The sequence below is a fragment of the Lepisma saccharinum genome, chromosome 11 (genome assembly GCF_977018435.1).
Source record: "Lepisma saccharinum chromosome 11, izLepSacc3.1, whole genome shotgun sequence".
Taxonomy (NCBI): Eukaryota; Metazoa; Arthropoda; class Insecta; order Zygentoma; family Lepismatidae; genus Lepisma; species Lepisma saccharinum.
The window spans coordinates 40,143,737-40,162,320 of record NC_139239.1 but is presented as its reverse complement, the minus strand read 5'-3'; the positions used below and the strand labels follow the sequence as shown (position 1 = coordinate 40,162,320).

At 37.3% G+C, this 18,584-nt stretch overlaps 1 protein-coding gene across 1 annotated transcript in view; it reads left to right on the top strand.

Moving 5' to 3' along the window:
- Nucleotides 1-18,584, top strand: part of LOC145994734 (uncharacterized) — a 230,918-nt gene that overhangs the window by 18,851 nt on the left and 193,483 nt on the right. Inside the window, exon 2 of the mRNA XM_083130947.1 lies at nt 3,172-3,359. Coding sequence (XP_082987073.1) covers nt 3,172-3,359 — 188 coding nt within the window. The remainder of the gene's footprint in view (nt 1-3,171; nt 3,360-18,584) is intronic.

Genomic DNA, 18,584 nt, shown 5'->3' with positions numbered 1-18,584 from the left:
TACGGTATTGTTTTCGGAATATTAGCCCTCAATTCTTTAATTTTCATATTTTTTTCTTCGTATTTATTCAATTTTACGAAGTCAGTGATTGTCTCCAAGGCACTACTCAATATACTTTATAAGAAGTAACATATGTCGGGTCCTTGCCAACTACCAGTATCTTAGAAACCTCCAAAGCTATAAAGGTGGAAGTCAGAACCCACGATGGTTAAAATTTAGGTTTGGAGCTATAGAAGTCATAGGATCAGAATTGTAATATTGGCAAAGTTTTGTTTTAAGACGAATATTAGTTCAACACAATATAAATTCTAGATCTGCTAGCCGGTGAAAGGGAATAATCGATATAAATTGCCCTGTGGATATTTCGGAAAGAAGCAAATATAGGGATTTGAATTTTTCTAAATTGAAGACCTAGCAAACAACAACTTCGAAAGTACTCAAACTACGGTACAAATATGAAGTTTGGCGAGTTAAAAGAACTGTGTATTTTCAACTTGATGCAAAATTAATTCTGTTATAGTAAACAACCGAAAGTGAGCAATCGATATATCTCTTAGTTGCGATACCTCACATTCAACAAAGTTATCAGGATCTAATTAGTATTACACTGCTGTCAACTTGAACTTTTTGTTTCAAGCTCGAAATTCCTAATTTTAAACTACGAAGAAAGATTTTTTCCTTCAAAAGTCTAAATTTCTAAAATTCGTAACTCCATATGTGATGCTAAATAGCAATACTCCGAAAACAACTGTGGCGGAAAATGGAAACTCGGAACTCTGTAACAGTGACCCCTCTCAGCCAAGGCTGCCTCGCACGTTACGCCATGAAAGCCAACTGTTCCCTTTCATCCTTCGTTGGCTCCAAAGAAAAAAAATATATATATAAAAAAATATCACAGGACAAGAAATACATTTCATGTACTCTTCTATGACAAAATAGCTTCAGTGGAACGAATTTGAACAAAATTTTCGGCTGCCTCCAGTTTATTGCTTTGTATTTTCTGCCATTGCTGACATCTAGATTATTGATAGTCGTTTTCGAACTCTCTTGATATGTGCAAGCACGTATTTAGAGGGAGGAGGGGGTACCTACAGTCCTGGACCTTCACTGAAGATAATAATAATGCTTTGAAAAGGGCAACAAAACGAAAAACAAGAAAAACTAAATATTGTGTGTATACTTGTTTGAGTTTGGTTTTAAATCCACTTTGTACACAGAAAGGCTAATCCGGACTGGACCTACAGTTTAAAGTGGATCCGACCCGCTATTCGCCTCCACCAGGTATGGAACCCGTGAATCTTTTATTACAAGGCGACGACGTTACCACTACACAATCGGGGAGGCCTGTAAAAAAATATATATATACATTATAAATTATAATACATTTTCATAATAGGTGTATAACTTCAAGGGGTACTCTGTTATTGCATTTGAGTGACATGTGTCAACACTTCTCAAGATGAAGAGCGAAAAACTGATTTTTCCTATGTTACAGTCATGGACACTTCAGGCTTGTAACGATTTTTCTTAGGGAGGGCAGCAGTGTTCAAAGGGGGAGGGAGTGGGTCAGGCCCGTAGCCAGGATTTTATTTCGGTGGGGAGCTCATCAGCACAGGCGTCGCCAGAAATATTTGTAGAGGGAGCAGGACACTGATAAAACTTGATTAGTAGAAATAGTAATGACAGTAATAATTATTACCACGGTTATAATTGTCATTTTACAATAATAACTATTATAAGTTATTAAAAGTAAACCAATTTTAATTCCAAATTTATTCTTATTATTATAATTGTTATTATTAGCCTATATAAATACAGAGACTTTACTACTCGATCCACCGTATGAGTGAATATAAAACACTGTTGTCCATTTTTTTTCTTACATTTTGTGCAGTTAGTGATCTAAAATTCGTAGTTATTGTATTTTGTTATTAACTTTTACACATTCCGTTAAAAAAGGCTTTAAAAGTTAGGGCCAAATTTTACTCATAACGTTTACATTGTGTGACCTCTCTCTGTGGATCCATTTATTCTTTGGATTAAATGGTAGAAAATAAAAATATTACCAAGTTTTTCTGTTATACACTAAACTTTTTTCAATCTAATGTTTATTTCTGCTAAGGAAGTAAAATTAATTACCACTATACACTATTTAAATTAGATATTTGTAGGATATCTGGGGAGTGCTTCAGCCCCCTTAGCCCTCCCCCTGGCTACGTGCCTGGAGTGGGTGATGCTATCCCCCCAGTTATGACAATTCTCATAAAACATCCTCCAATTTGCATAGTTATCCCCCCACTCCATGTTGATACATAAAAGCATCTCTCCACCTTTCCCCAAGCTGTTTTTTCCAGATATTTCAGGGGGCCAAGTGGCTCTCCTCTGCGGGCGCCCTTGCTGTCCATGCGATGTAATTTGAGATATATTGAGCTGGATTTTGTGCTTGAGCAGTAAATGTCGTTGGTGGTTTTATCTGAATCCTTGAACCTCACGTTGTTTAAAATTAAATTGAGCAAGGGTATTATTTGTAACATCAACAGACAGATATCTTGTCTTTTCTAAACTTACAAACTGCTTATCAGCGACGTTTGCAGAATGATTTCAGTTACTTATACAAAATTGTGAATGGCAAAATCCGCTGCAACACACTCCTTGAGGAATTCCACTTTAGAGTACCTATGCGCAATACAAGGTTATTTTATACAAAAAAACCTAGACTAGAAATTCAAAAAAGATCTCTCTTTTATAGACTCCCCTCAAGAATTGATATATTTTCCTCCGAGTTTGCCTTTCGGTCTTCTATCAGAAGAAATACTTGTAATTAATATCACCTAGTGCCATCTCTTACTTATTATTTGTTCATTTGCTATTCACTTTTATGTTGTTTTGTTACTCTTAACTACTTCTTATTTATTTTTTATTTATGTATTTTATTATTATTTTTTATGCTTATTATAATTATTGCTTTCTCATTGTTGACAATTTCAGTGTAAAATGGCCACCTGTGCTGTATCTGAAATTTTCTCAATAAATAAACAAATAAATAAATAAATATTCTTCACATAATGAGCAAACTTTGCAAAATATACTTCGCGGAACCTTGTACCATGTTCACAGTGATTCATTCAAAGTGGACAAAACTTAATGAATGTGTATTTCTTCTACCCACAGCATATTTCAAGCACTAAACTGTGGCTGGGAGGACGACGCCTGCTGAAGCAACTCTCGGGCCGCAACAGGATTCCAGTAAGAGATCAACTGGAGCTGGAGCTGGTGAAGATTCGGGAGAAGATCAGAGGATACTCGCTGGAGAGGGAACTCGTTGCCAAGGCCATCAGCGAGCGACAGTTGCTCGACAGGTAAGGTTATTTGCAGTTTTTTTGTGCAATTTAAAATTATATCTTGAATGTATTGTTTTCCATGAATATTGCTGTCACGTGTTGTAAATGTTCTACATCGTGAGGAAATGCCATGAACGATTGACAACTCTTAAGGTATGAAGTCATGGGGATTCGATTTCGCCACAGTATTTAATTGCTTCCGTCACTGTCAGACATTTGAGCATATTACAAAAGGCAATTTCCAGTCTATTCCAGTTACATTGTAATGTTATCCGGATTGCCTAAACACAAGGTGTTGGTGGTGATATGTTGAGGGCTTACTTCAATGGTCTTCCAATAAAGTCGATACGGATCTGTTGAATGCTGTAAAAACAAGGTGATCCGAATGTATCGTTATCCCCTGCAGAACAATTTACGGGTACAAAGTTACCGATCCAGACTTCCACTATTTTCCTGACACAGTGCATGTTCTGTGTGACATTATTGTCGGTCTCTTTGTTAAATATTGCAGTGAAGTCATATTGCACTTCCCTTATTGTTTACTGGTCTGGGGCGTTCATGCCACTCACCATTGATACACACTACAGTTACTTGTGTCAGCCATCTGAAGGCAGAGAACAAATTTATTTACTTCCACTGTGACTACCACCTTCGAGTAACAGGGCATTCGGACCAACCTGTACAATAAAGCTTGACCAATAGCAAAAGTCTCAGCAGAAGAGATGGTGAATTCAGGCGCTGATAACGTCAACATTGGAGGAGACTATATTGTACACGTACCAACCAAGTAGAAAAATAATGTTTTCCCATTATTAATTAAATTCTCTCTATATACGGGGACGTGTATATGTGCGCAAGAGTTTCCGGGCACATAATCTAATGTTTACAATATTAGACATCGAAGCGCAACACCCCTGTGAGGGCTACGGCCTACCCGGTGGTTTTTATTGAGGAACACCTCGTCAGCACCATCGTCGCCGTTTTCTAGCTCTCAAGATCGTATTGTTTTCAAGCAGTCCCCAAATTGTCCTCATGGTGCTGGGTCAACACCGAAATTTTGAAGCTCCCGTCGTGGAGCTTCTGTGGATTGGAAGAGCTTTTGCTAATTTAGAATACCGTATTTCATCGCATAATTTTATGCCAAATTTGTTTTCCAAAAAAGTGGGGTGGACCATCATGTGAATCTTATTTTCTTTTAATTGTGTCGGTATTGGCGGTACTTAAAAAACTATTTATTACTAAACTGTCAGAAGTCTGTGGAGGAAGAACGAAAAGAAGCCCTCTGCCCTCGACCAACCAACGCGTGAGAAGGAATGGGATCGCATGAAAGGGGAAACGCAACTGCAGCTACCCGCCTGCTTTGCTCCACCCACTCGCATTCTCCCCCTCTCTGCCGATATGAGCCTCATTGCTCCACAGACTCCTGGGACGAAGTGTAGTCATCTATTGTAAAGCAAAATTTGGCGTATGAATTAAGTTCAACGTGAGGGAAATGATTCAGCACTTGAGAGAGACATCTTAGAATTGATGGTCAAGTTTGTTTTCATAATCATGATTTTAGATTAACTTGGCTTGATATTAAAATATTTATCCAGCACATTAACAAACACGAAATGTAAACTCTCAGATCTTAAAGGTTTCCACTCATTGGCTGTGCAGAGGCACTTCCTTAAACATTAAAGCATCATGGGAGAAACCTTGTGCAAGCTCTTAGAGCGATCAAGAGGTGGAAAACGACGCCCCGGAAGTAACAGCTCGATGTACTCATCCGGACCACTGAAGTCAATTACATTCTTTCTGGTGGAAAAGTACAAAGCTAACATTAACGTAGTTGGTTGCAGAACCGACTCTTGGGAGGGGAACGCGAGCACTCGCCAAGCAATATTTAACCAACAATATTTTTCAGCTTTGTAATAGTCTGTAGTTTGACAAAGACCTCCTAACATTACACGAACTATAGAGTCTATTAATTTTCTTCTATTTTGCGTTCGTTTCTGACGATGATGGTGATGATGAACGATCATTATATTGATTAAACGACAATGAAAATGAATGGCGTGACCTGAACCCAAACTTTCGGTGGCGAGATGGTGATAATACCACCGAAACCGCTCAATGACCGAGGTAGAATGTAATTTCATGTTGAGAACATTCAGGGCTGCTCCTAAGTGGATTCGAAGCCTGGGGCGTACATTATATGCGGGACGAATAAGTAAAATATTTCAGCAGTATGAAAAATCAGAGATTATTGTCCCTTAGTGTGAAGTACAGGTGTACACGACGTTCATTATATTTAATTACAGAACTGTGTGTGTTTAATATCAAACTATTAATTTAAGAATTAAAGTGGCAGTTTTAATTCATATCTAATCATAATTATCTATTGTTTACTTTTTATTGAATTTTGACGCTGTAGTGAATTTACATAAAAAAAATATTTTCGTTTGATGATTTTATTCTAAAATTAAACGAGTAGTGCATAGTAACTATTTTTGCTTCAAATATTTGAACACGCTTTTTATGTTTAGAATATGATTTCAGTAATTTTCGATATTTTTAAGTATGTCAAAACAATACACGAAGCCAGGAAAAAAATAGATTAATTGCTTAATTGGAAGCACAAACTTCCTATAAACTCATAATAAACCGCAAACAATTATTTTTATCTAGTTCCGTGCCTGGGCCGGCTCTGAAAACATTAGATTTGGTTGCTTTAGTTCGGTGGGAAAATGAAAAGTACATAAGTACTTATTTTTAACTCATTCTAACAAACTTTACAAAAGACGATTTTCGAATCGTTATCATTCCCTATGAACTGCCGTGACTGCGACAGGGTAACAATTATTGTAGAATAAGACGATTATTTCAAAAGATCTATTTATACATATGTGAAAAAACAAGAGCCCAGGGGCGACTCAAGATAAAATTTTTACCGGGCGAGGTGAGTTTTTGGCGCCCCCATCTTTCTACACTGGTTCCTCCTAGTATCCACCTTCCTCCAATAAAAATATGATCATGTTATTTATTTACGGTTTTAATGACGAAAAATAATATATCTTTTTTTTAAAAAAAATACTTTAAAAAAGTCTTAATGTTAAAGAACACGTTTATTGTAGGTAAGTGTTTATTTTATACCTACACAATGACATCAAAATAACAGGAATCTCTTAGCTTAAATTGATACATGATTTTGCAAGCCAATTCAGTTTTGCATGAAATGCCCTAAAATGATGGTCAGCGTCTGTTTTTGCCTTTTTAGGCTGGAATTTTTTGAGAAAAATCTGTAGTATTAAAAATGACTCCTTGACTCCGCCAGTATCGAATCCACTCTTCCTGTGTTTACACAAATATGATTCTCCTAGTTTACATTCATTTTTAATATTCGTGCACAACAGCAAAGTAGCACAGTTTAATGCGTCCCCCCTGCAGATAAATATGAGTCCTTACTGAAAATATAGACTTTTTTCTTTTAGAATACAGAAAGTATTGAATCATACAATCCATAATTGTAGAATATGTTTTCATTGACCTTGAGGAACACAGGAATAAATCTTGAATTATGACTGTCATGTATGTAAAAAGGTATTGACTTCGTCGAGATGGCTATGTAAAATAGCCCTATAGATTTTTATACTAATTTTAGATTCACTAAGAGAAGAAGAGCCATACAAAACAAATGCAGACAGTCATGAGCATTGGTAGGAATTATACTTCAGAGGCTATAATTTGTAGTTTTTTTCCAATTGCAACTTTTGCTGCATTATCTACGTCAGGGTGTAATTTTTCTATAAGCTAATTTGATACTTTTGAAGCATATTGTATGTTTCTGAAATTTACTTTTTTTTCGGACCTAAAATTTATTGGTGTAGTCATGAGGTTAGTCTGTGCATAACGTTTTACTATACGTAGGCTAAAATTCGCCAGACTACAGGAACTTGTGAGAGGAATGTAAAAGCATCCCGAAGGTTCTCACAGGGTAGTCTGGTCTGTACCCATCTCACTCAGCGTTTCTTTATTACTGAAAGGAACTGTTTTCTGCTGTCTTCCTCTCTAAATACTTTTTTTAAAAGTAAATGCGTGTTTATAAACGTACACATCAAAAGTTAAGTACGCATAACATGGACTACTTCCTGCCTATCGTGCGGAATACATTCTATTTTTCACACACAAGCATACACTTTCAGCTCACGCGTAGCCAGGTGTACGCATTTCCTTAATTTTTTAAATATTCTTTGTTCTCAAATAGGCTGTACATTTTGTTTTTTAACCACAATTGCATATAAGAGAAAATGTGTGCCACTTTTGAGTAAGAGTAATATGCAAAATTTCACTATTACGTACTTTCCTTCTTTGTTAAATAGCACAAATCTTCAAATTTCCTCAAAAATGAAAAGTTTCTTTCTTCTTTGACCTGAAATTCACAAGTTGTAAAAGTCTTATTCACGTATGACGTGAATGTAGAAAAGGTATGAGATTAATATCATAAAATAATCAGTGGCGTCTTCTCCCATGTTACTTGATATACCACCAGTAAACCAACTTTTTCAACATACATAGAAATTGCCGGAATGTTTAAAGTTATCAATCGGACTTCTGTTTTTGTTTTGCTTGCGTGCCTGCATTGATGTTGTTTTTAATTATATATAATTAATATATAATAAATATGAATTGCGGCGGTAAACCACGTCAAATTTTCAGAATACTCTACTGCAAATAATGTTTTAGTTTTCTTTCTTCGACGACATGCCTTTTCTTAGCGTGATATTAAATAAAACAGAACACAACTCAACTTATTCGCTGTAAACCAACACCTAAAATGCCAAGAATGAATAGATTATTTGTTTATTGGGATATTTTATGTCATGTAATATTATTTCAAACCGATTTTCTCAACATCCAAAAGGTCAGGTTTCACAGAACTTTCAAAATCCTTCACGAAACTTTATTTTTACCTTTTATAGTAGAATATGCTATGGAACGTATTAGTACAAATCGAAAAACAAGGTACATAAAAAAAGCATATTAATACATTAAGGGTATTTTGAATAAAATTGTTAACATTAGCAGTACTTTCAAAATACATTTCATTGAGATTTAAATTAATAAATATTTATTATATAGGCTACATGGCAGAAATTCGCAAGTGTAAGTGGTGGTACTACGCTCACTATGCCATTGCATAAAATCGAAACCTGACCCCACATTTGCATTTAGGATATGCAGCATACACAGTGTATATCTATGCAATATAATGGGACAACATAAACGACACGTTTCTTTCCAATATTTTGGAACGGAGGGAGTACAAAATATTTTTTATATATTATATTCAATACTTTTTCCCCCTTCCAAAACATAAATATTCATAAGTTCCACAGTATGCTATATATTTAAGCTGCGTATTCTTCAAACAATTAAACCTATTTATTTGGGAAATAGGATGCATCCCCATCAATGCTCCCCTTGCGAACTCCCTTAATTCGAATGTAATAATTGTGGCTGGTGGCCACTGAGATCGTTTCTTGTTCACAGAAAACGAAACTAACGGAATCAGGACACGCTGTCCTGCGTGTACGGCGATGTATGCTAAAGAGAAGTCAGTGAAATACGTCCTTATGTTGATGTGGCTTCCGCAAGGGAATGGTCGGTCGCTTACGAACAATGGCGTGGATCTTTAGCCACTGATAAGTTGTGTGTTTACATCTGAGCGTGGAGATGATTAGTGTCAGGACCAGAAAGAAAACATAGCCGACCTCCGTTGCGGAGTTATTAGCACAGCGTTCTACAACACCAGGGGCCCAAGGTTCGAATCCCCGGCTGGGCATAGGTCTTCTTTATGAGTGTCATTTCATCATTTCATCACTCATCCTCATCAGCCAAAGGTGGCAGAAATACGACATAAAATAACCAAATCAATCAATCGGAAACAGCGCAAAATATATAGAACAGTCTCTACAAGTTATTTTTTATTATTAAGTCTTTTACCCAACTGTTCTTTACGTTTTAAGTACAAAATTTAAAAAAACTTTTTTGACTTTCCAAATTTCCTCTTTGTATATTTTTTTTCGTAATGTGTATTTCTAGGAGGGGGGGGGCAATCCTCTTTCCCATTCAATAAGAGGTTAGAAAATGCCTATGTGATCTGCACTTTATGCAATGATATCTAACACGTTACAGTTAATTTAGTCTTTAACTTTTCCTTACTAAATTCGACGGAAGCAAAAGTTCATTATAAAGCGGGGCGCAGGGGAGAAATCCCCCCTTGCTCTAAGGGTCAGCACGAGTATATTCTCTAGTAGAAAGGATCTATCAGTTTGTATACGAAGGTTAGAAGGCCGCAGTTGAGTATACACGCACGCACGCAAATCATCTCACACTCTAAAAAAATGAACACTAATATAATAAATCCTTTGTTCAGCAGTTCATAATTGTTCATCCGGCGAATGACCTCTATTGAAGGCCTTGACTGAATAGCTGTGAAGGCTTCCGATATGCCTGATTTCCGATGGTGAATTGCTGTCCGTGCTATCCAATGTTATATAAAAATCCATGTTTCCGTTTATGCTTGCACGGGAGGAAACACGACGGTAGTGGATAACCAAAGTACAGATATGCATGGTGTTATTGGGAAGTTCAATCCAGGAGACTATGAAGAGTTATACATTCTATGTGGATAATAGATGATAGTTTGTGTGTGTTGGGGGCGGGGTGGTATATGTATATATCAAGAGGAAAAACACATGAGGTATAGTCCAGTCGACAGGATATCAGGCTGTCAATTGTGAGAACTAGGTTTGATTTCTGTGCTGTGTGATCTCGTGTCCGATTTTTTCGAATGCCCTGCGTAAGCTTCATTGGGGATAATCCAACCTGTTACCAATGGGCACATTGGAGGGAAGAGAGGGTAAATACAGTAAAAATCGGGAATTTTTGGAGTAAAACCATTGCACGCTCTTATGTGCCTTCATGGCGCGGTGTAATGCAGAACTGAGTTAATATGGTCCTATTATGTGGAATGTATTTTGAAGGGGTCGTACAAGATATCGCTCCTTGTGATCCACATCAACAACTTCATATATTCAATAGCTATAATTCTTTATAGAACTTTTAGGCTATATAAAGACCAACTGTAGCTGCACTTGATATTTACCGTCCGTGATGCCTTGCAAACCTAACAAGGGGCCTCTCCGAAGACACAACGGTTTCGCTATTGCCTTGCAATCAATAGTTCCTTACTTGATCCCCGGTGAAGGCGCATACTTCGGACCCCATTTTAAACTGTTTCACTACAGATTAGCCTATATATGTATAAAATAGCCGTGAAGCACACCTTCAAACCTAACAAGGACTTTCCAGAAATCTCACGCGGTTATTATTGCAATTCTGAAAGGTGCGTTGTAATCTTTTTAATTTCATTGGCTGGTCAACGAAATTCAACAGCTTCTAGTGCACTAAATAAAGGGCAAAAAATATAAAAAACGAAATTTGACACAATTGAGTTTCAGTTTAATTTTTTCTCAATTTTGCGAAATAACTGAAATATGGAATATCTTAACGAACGTTTTGGGTTCCAATCCCGGACTGGACATAGGTGTTCTTTCCGAGTGTCCCCTCATCAATTTCATCATATCTTCACTCACCTTCATCTTCGCGGTTAGCCAAAAGAATTTAAATAAACCAAATCAATCAATCATTAACGAACGTTTTAGCTGACAATATGAGAATTGGAAAGTAAAAATCCAAGATCTTACTATGATTTGCGTTGGAGCAAAAATAATTGAACGTTATTTCTTACTTCATGGAGAGTGAAGAGGGGGAAGCATCAGGGAAGTCATTTTGTGATAATGCACTAATAGTTCTTGAACATTTTCCCAAATTCCAGTTTCATCTTCATTTTTCCGGATAAGACTTCATTTATTGTACCATTCGGTTTCTTACGAAGTGCATTGAATATGATCGAAAGTTGTTCTACTAGAAATTACTATTACAATTTCTGCATTTTTCTTATTTGACGTCATTTTTACATCACTATGAGAATGAAAAGACAGCACCTTGCCCATGCGGTCTAAGGTGTCAGTCTTTGGCACGGGCTAAATATTTACCAAATCTCTACAGTTCTTCCAGACTTCGAAGAGGGGTATTTTGGAAATTAGCGAACAGTTGGGATAGGGGGCTGACAGTTAGTGTTTTAGGTTGAAACAGTTTTTCCATCCACATTGTTGCTTGGAAGAACAACATTCCCGTGTCTCGCGTGCTTCTACCTGTCCTGGATCAGCCAAGATGACGTGTGTTTACCAAACTCGAAAAGACAAGCATGTGGAAAGCGGAAGCGTTTGTCTTTTGTCATCACGCTGTGAAGCACAACAGGAAGCGAAATTTGTCACACAGACATTTGGGATTTCACACGAGACAGATCCGAAATCATGATCAAACGAGAGGAAGATGGCTGTCGCTGGTGATGGAATCGTTTCCGGGGGCTGATGGGAAACCACGTGGCAACATCGTTGACGAACAGACGCGGGAATTAAGACCTTTCGGTATTTGTCAACCTTGGTATTTGCACACGTGTTTGCAAACAAAATATGATGCAATTTCCACATGCAATCTGACATCATCGCATTGTCTGCTGGTTATTGCAATGTGCTACGGAATCAGGGTCCTTTGGTTAAGTTTCAGAAAGGGAATAGAGGCTACTTGGTGCCTGTTTTTCAACGTACAGGTTAACGTAACGTACAACGTAAGGTGCAAGGTTACCACATAATTGGAAGTTAATTAAAATTGGGGGGTTTCAGTGTAAAATTACGTCTGTTACCTTCAACTTTACTCCTTTCTGTGCAGTTATCAGCTTAAACCATGCTTCTTGCAGTTAGCTGTTAACAGCTTAAACCATACTTCTTGTAGTTAGCTGTTAGCAGTTTAAACAATATTTCTTGCAGTTAGCTGTTAGCAGCTTAAACCATATTTCATCTTGCAGTTAGCAACTTTAATCCTACTCCTTGTTGCGGTTAGTAGGATAAACCACACTTCTTGCAATTAAATGTTTAATTAATTGGAAGTAGTCAGGCAACGTGGATGCCTTATTATTTGTAATTTGTTCCACTAAACTTCACGGAAAGATTGTCATCCTGTCGCATATTTCATGATTTCTCGTGAAAAAATAACGAATCATGGTGCAATACCTACACTGTTCTTCCTCAATAACTATCATAGACAATACGATTCTTATTTTATTTGTTGATTTTTAAGCAGTACTCATAAGTAGGGATGGCCAGATTCGGATCCTAGCGGATCCGAAATCCGGATTCGATTGTTCCGGATCCTAAAATTTTTCGGATCCGGATCCGTTTAGCCATCCCACATGAGCGCTTCCTTGGAAAGTAAGAATGTGTTTATAACATATTGTTACCTGCTAATATACATATATATATATATATATATATATATGCATGTATTCACTATATATACGTATATAGAGAGTGTGTGTGTGTGCGCGGCAACCTTCCCCCTTTCAATGTCAAGATGAAGACAAATTGAAGTGGGGATCTGACCCCTGTGTCCTACTCCGATTTCCATGAAACTTGGCAGGTGTATAGAGGGGCCCAAAGGAAGAATTACGTGTGTTTGTGTCTCAGCTAAAAAACGGTTTTAGGGGGCAACCCCCCTCAAATGTCAAGATGAGGAGAAATTGAAGTAGGGATCTGACCCCGAAACCACGTAAATATGGCATAGGAAGAAACAGGGGTATAGGGCCCCTCTATACACCTGCCAAATTTCATGGAAATCGGAGGGAACACAGTGGTCAGATCCCCACGTCCATTTGTCCTCATCTTGGCATTTGAGGCGGGTTTTGCCCCCTAAAACAGTTTTTTATCCGAAACAAAAAAACACGTATTTCTTCCATTGGACCCCTCTATACACCTGCCAAGTTTCATGGAAATCGGAGGGGGGGCAGGGGTCAAAAGCCCACTTCAATTTGTCCTCATTTTGACATTTGAGGGGGTTTGCCCCCTAAAACAGTTTTCTTTAGCTGAAACAAAAAACACGTATATCTTACTTGGGGCCCCTCTATACACCTGCAAAGTTTCATGGAAATCGGAGGGGACACAGGGGTCATATCCTCACTTGAATTTGTCCTCATCTTGACGTTTGATAGGGGAGGGTTTGCCCCCGAGAACAGTTTTTTAGCCGAAACAAAAAAAAACACGTATTTCTTCCTTTGGGCCCCTCTATCCACCTGCCAAGTTTCATTGAAATCGGAGGGGCACACTTAGATAACCTCCCTTGTAAGAAAGTGTTTCAGAGCATGACTGAATCATCTTCGTAAGTGAATATTTCATTTAGCAATAATGCGACTAAATCCTGTTATTCTTTGTCTGAAATGGACTCAGGGATATTTTTAGTAGGTGAGTATGATTTAAAAAAGTGATTACATTTTTCTCGTCTTTGACTGACTTGTTTTAAGAATATTTTAACATGTGGAAATATGCTACATTTGATAGCATCATGTGCGATGGCAAAATTCGTTGAGTAGCTCAAACTTTCCTCTGAATCTCCTCAAACAAGTAGTATAATTTATAATTGCGACTTTGTGGTATGCCTGGTAGAACTATAGGCTAACACGCAAAACGAAAGGTTCTTCATAGAAGGACAGAGAATTTTTATCAGGGAGAGTGTCTTTTGCTGATGTTTTTGTTGTTGAGTTTATTTAAGTCCAGTTTATGCACACAAAGACTAATCGGGACTGGACCTAAAGTGGGATGCAAACCACTATGTGGCTCCACCGGGTATTGAACCTGGGACAAGTCGATGACGTTACCACTACGTCATCGGGGAAGCCTGATGTTTTTCTGTACTAACATGCATGCATGCATACATACATACATACATACATACATACATACATACATATAATATAGATTTCGGGCAAATAGCAAGTAAAATTACTAATTCAATTTGGTCAGCGGCCCATCACAAAAATATCAATCACTGTTTTAAACAACACAAGTAGATGCGCAAGAAGGCAAAACCAGATTTAAGACGGATGTCATTGTTATCTAAACATACTTTCTGTCTGAGATTTCGTATCCAGTGGCAGAGAAAGAGTTAAATTCCTTTACAAACAAGGAAATTAGATATGAAAGGAGTCGGTTCACACGATTTTCATGGCAAATGCCTGTGAACAGGCGAAACGTGGCAATATTCTATTATTGTCTTCCCTTGTTCTGCATTCAGTCTTGTGTACCATCTTTTCACACAGTTCGTGTAATGTAGATGAACGCCTTGAAATTCTGCATGGACGAAAGAAGACCTGTTTGTTCCTCGAAGAGTCCTGTGAATGGACAAGTTTCATTGTTGAGGAAGCAACAACAAGAGTTGCAAACTTTCACAACGTAGTGGAGGTGTTCATATCATAACGAGTCCAGACACAGATACTAAAGCACCGAGCAACCCAACACCATTGTTTGTTTTGAGGAGTGCTATAAATGAATGAACAAGAGAAAACTTTTCTCGCCAGCTTTCCACTCTCCCTTCCCTTAATAAACAAAAGTAAGCAAGGAGATAAGCCAAAGCGTAAACGAATGCTTTGCACTCTTTACGGATCTCTTCACAGCCGTTGCACCAGCATCTTCCTGCATCGCAAAGTGCATTCACTGCAGGTAACAAATATAGTTTCCCCTTGATCTGGCAAGTATCTAAAAATATATTTCGGAAGAGTTCATGGCACATTTACTAAGTTTATCACATAAAATAACAATTTTTATTAAGAACATATCTACTATTAATAATAATGAGTTTATTATTAATATGCCATTGCTATTATTACTATTAAATGAATAGGTAAAGCTATGGTGCAATAGATTTTACAACACACATTATATCAGGGGCGGCGCCACAAATTTTCGACCGGGTGGGCAGATGTTCCATATTGATAGATTAGGGTGGGCAGTATAAATTTAAGACCACATATATGTGCACGTAAGACGTACATGTATCCCCCTCTCTCTTACACTCCCGATTTTCTTCTCGCTTCTTCCCCCTTTCCTTTTCTTGTTTTCCTCTTTATTATTTTCTAATCTATTCTCGCAACTTGTTCCATTTCCTTTCGCGTTGTCTCTGATGGACACAATTATTTCAACGAAGTGTTTATCCATGCGCAGCCATACATTCACAGTCACGTTCTTTCATACGTGTTAATATAATGAAATAAATGTGAATTAGGTTCAAGCTTGTGTTGCATGACATTTTGCCCTTCGAGTACAAAAAAAAAAAAAAAAAATTCAAGGCACATACTTGATTTTATGTATTCGGCGACAGTGATAGAAAGTGCGAAGGTAGACAATCGTGATGTTTCTCGTAATTTTAATGCATGTTCCTGAGCATAGTATTTTCATCGTATGAGTTTTTGACTGAAAGAGTTTTCTTACTCCTTGGGGGTCACTTTTCTTAGCTTACAAGGTTTGTAAATCTGACAAATACACGTATTAAAAACATTAAAAGTCCATTAGTTTCTCAGTCCCAATATATTTTTAACTTTGTAATTTGTTTATCTTTTCGTGTTCGTACGAGTTCGTTAGCGCCAAGCATTGACATTTCTCCGCATCAGCTGCACACAAGAACATTCCGCTCCTTCTATGTACTTTCCCTGCGGACTCTGAGACGTAAATGTGACGGAGAGAATTTTTCATGCTTGGCGCGGAGTGATACGTCAATTTGCAGTGCGGTCCCAGCTGACGTCACTGTCAAGATAGGTTGCACCAAGGTATAGTAAAAAATAATTAAAAATGGGGGGTTCACAAAACATTTTGCCAAGGAGCCTCCACAAACCTTGATATGGCTCTGGACAAATCTATCTGAATGTTTGCAGTAGGGGCGATTGGGTGCCAACATTTGAGGGGCAAGGGCAATATACTTTATTTTGGTAAAAAAGGTTTAGCATAAAGAGGTCATAGTGCAGGGGCAAAAAATGGCAAAAAGTGGCAAAATGTGATGGGGGAACTGCATCCCCCACTTCCCGCTCCTCCTAATCGCCGCCACTGAATGTTTGGATTAAAATGAACGTCTTATTAGGAATGATTTAAAACACACATGGAAAACCAATTCTTTGTTCATTATCCATGAAGTATTCCTAGGCTGATGAAAGGCTATTTTGAAAAAATATCACCCATAAAAAATAAACAGGTAAGATTGAAAAATCTGTTCAGAATTGAAGAGATTATTAGCTAAGTTGATATTCGTTTTCTGAACTAAGTCGTGTTACTCATGCGGGAGATGCAATACTTGAACATATTTTTTGAGGTAACAAAATTATTTAGGATACAAGGAATTAGTTGAAGTTGATCACCGTACCAGGAATAATTCATCTATTTTTCATAGATGACTTGGGTTGTGTGGCATGACCATTTCGAACACACTAGAATGTCAACCTCTGTCCTGTACAGCATACCCTGCAAACTTTATTCTTGAAGGGCAACGAGTCCCTGGCGCCTGGAACCACAGTCGAAGTAATAATTTATGGGGGTTTGTATTTTGAGTGTCCGCGTGTGTTTGTTTTTGCCCCTTCGTCACTTTCATCAAATCACCATTCAAAATTATCGTCGTCATTATCAAAATTAGCAGAAAAATTACTTAAAATAAAACAAATCATCCACAACTTACTCTTCCAAAAATGGAGTTTCATTAGTACATACCATTTCGAAAGTTGAGGTGGTAGTTTCTACTAATGAGACACATTGCACAGTGTTCATTAGTAGATCAAAGCAACTAATTCCGTGAACAATGACGTTGTTTCCCAAAAGTCTCAAATATTTGTCTCAGGCAATACACCCTCTTAAAATGGACGCATCTTCTGTGGTGGTAAAATGACACGTTTGTTGCAAGTTCTTTCTGTATATTTTTTCTGCAATGGCATAACGTTGTCGCATTATAATGAAGAGGTCCTGTGTTCGACTCCCCCCTCCTCTGGTGGAAGCACAATGCACACTGGTTCGGACTACACGTTAAACTGTAGGTTTAGTTCCGATTAGCCTATCTGATTATAAAAGTGGGCTTAAAAACAAATTCACAAAAACGTCATCTGGATATTTCGTGACATAACTTTTTTTCTTTACTTCAGCTATCTACAGATTCTGTCGACATTTTCGGCTGATTCATGTGGCAAAATTTATGTATCGAACGAGGATTTCTAAATATGATAAGCCACTCAATAGCAATTGAATTATTCTGCAGCTTTTTCCATACATAACTGATTTATCAAAATTTATTCATTTCGGTATTGTAGTGATTATTATGATTACTTCTTATTAATAGAACGAATATAAAGTTGATATTTCACATACCATATTGGTATTTGAAGATGACAGGTATATAAAAATTGTAATGAAATAAAGAAAGGGACACTTCTGGAATTTCAATGCAGAGCTACAGTAATATCCTTTAGGTGCATCTCAACGTTATCCTCTATCTTCATGTTGGCCTTCCTACTGGTCTCTTGCCATCAGGTTTCCCAACAAGAATCCTATATACTATTCTTTCCTCTGTCATTCGTGTCACATGACCTTCCCATCTAAGTCTTCTGGATTAAATTATTCTAATAATAATTAAAAAGTTTAAATAATATATTGTGTTGCTGGAGGAAGTAACGCTAAGATTACGTTTTTATTTATTTATTTGGAGATTATTTAATCATACTCAGGCCGCGATTTATGTACGTATGTGGAGGCCCGGAGCTTACAGCACCAAGACCTCACTTCAATCCCCTCTACACAGTTTCAGTTATATATTCTCGCCAAGTTACATGGTGTGGTTTGTTATTGTATTCCTTACCACATCCGAAGTATCTAATTTTTTTATTATGTGGTAGTTTTCAAAGCAGTCTTTTCCGGTGAAGACCTGGAGCTGCAGTCCTCAAGTTCACCCTAAATTCTGATCTAATCTTGATCATACCCTGCATAATTTTGAGCCTCCTAAGCCTACTAGCTGCTTTTAATCAAAGAAGTATTAATTTGATCACAGTTTTTTTTTTCAATAGCTGTTTCACTTTCTAATGGCAAAATTGGCTTTTTATAGGTTGACAATATGTGAACATTTCTAGCATAGATAATATTCACAAGTAAAATATACATGTTATGAACACCAGAATACACTTATTTATTGAGTCATTCACATATCCCCAAGTATATGTACTTATTACACGTAAGCAAACACATTTCCACGAAACAAAGGAGACCTAAAGTAACAGCTTAT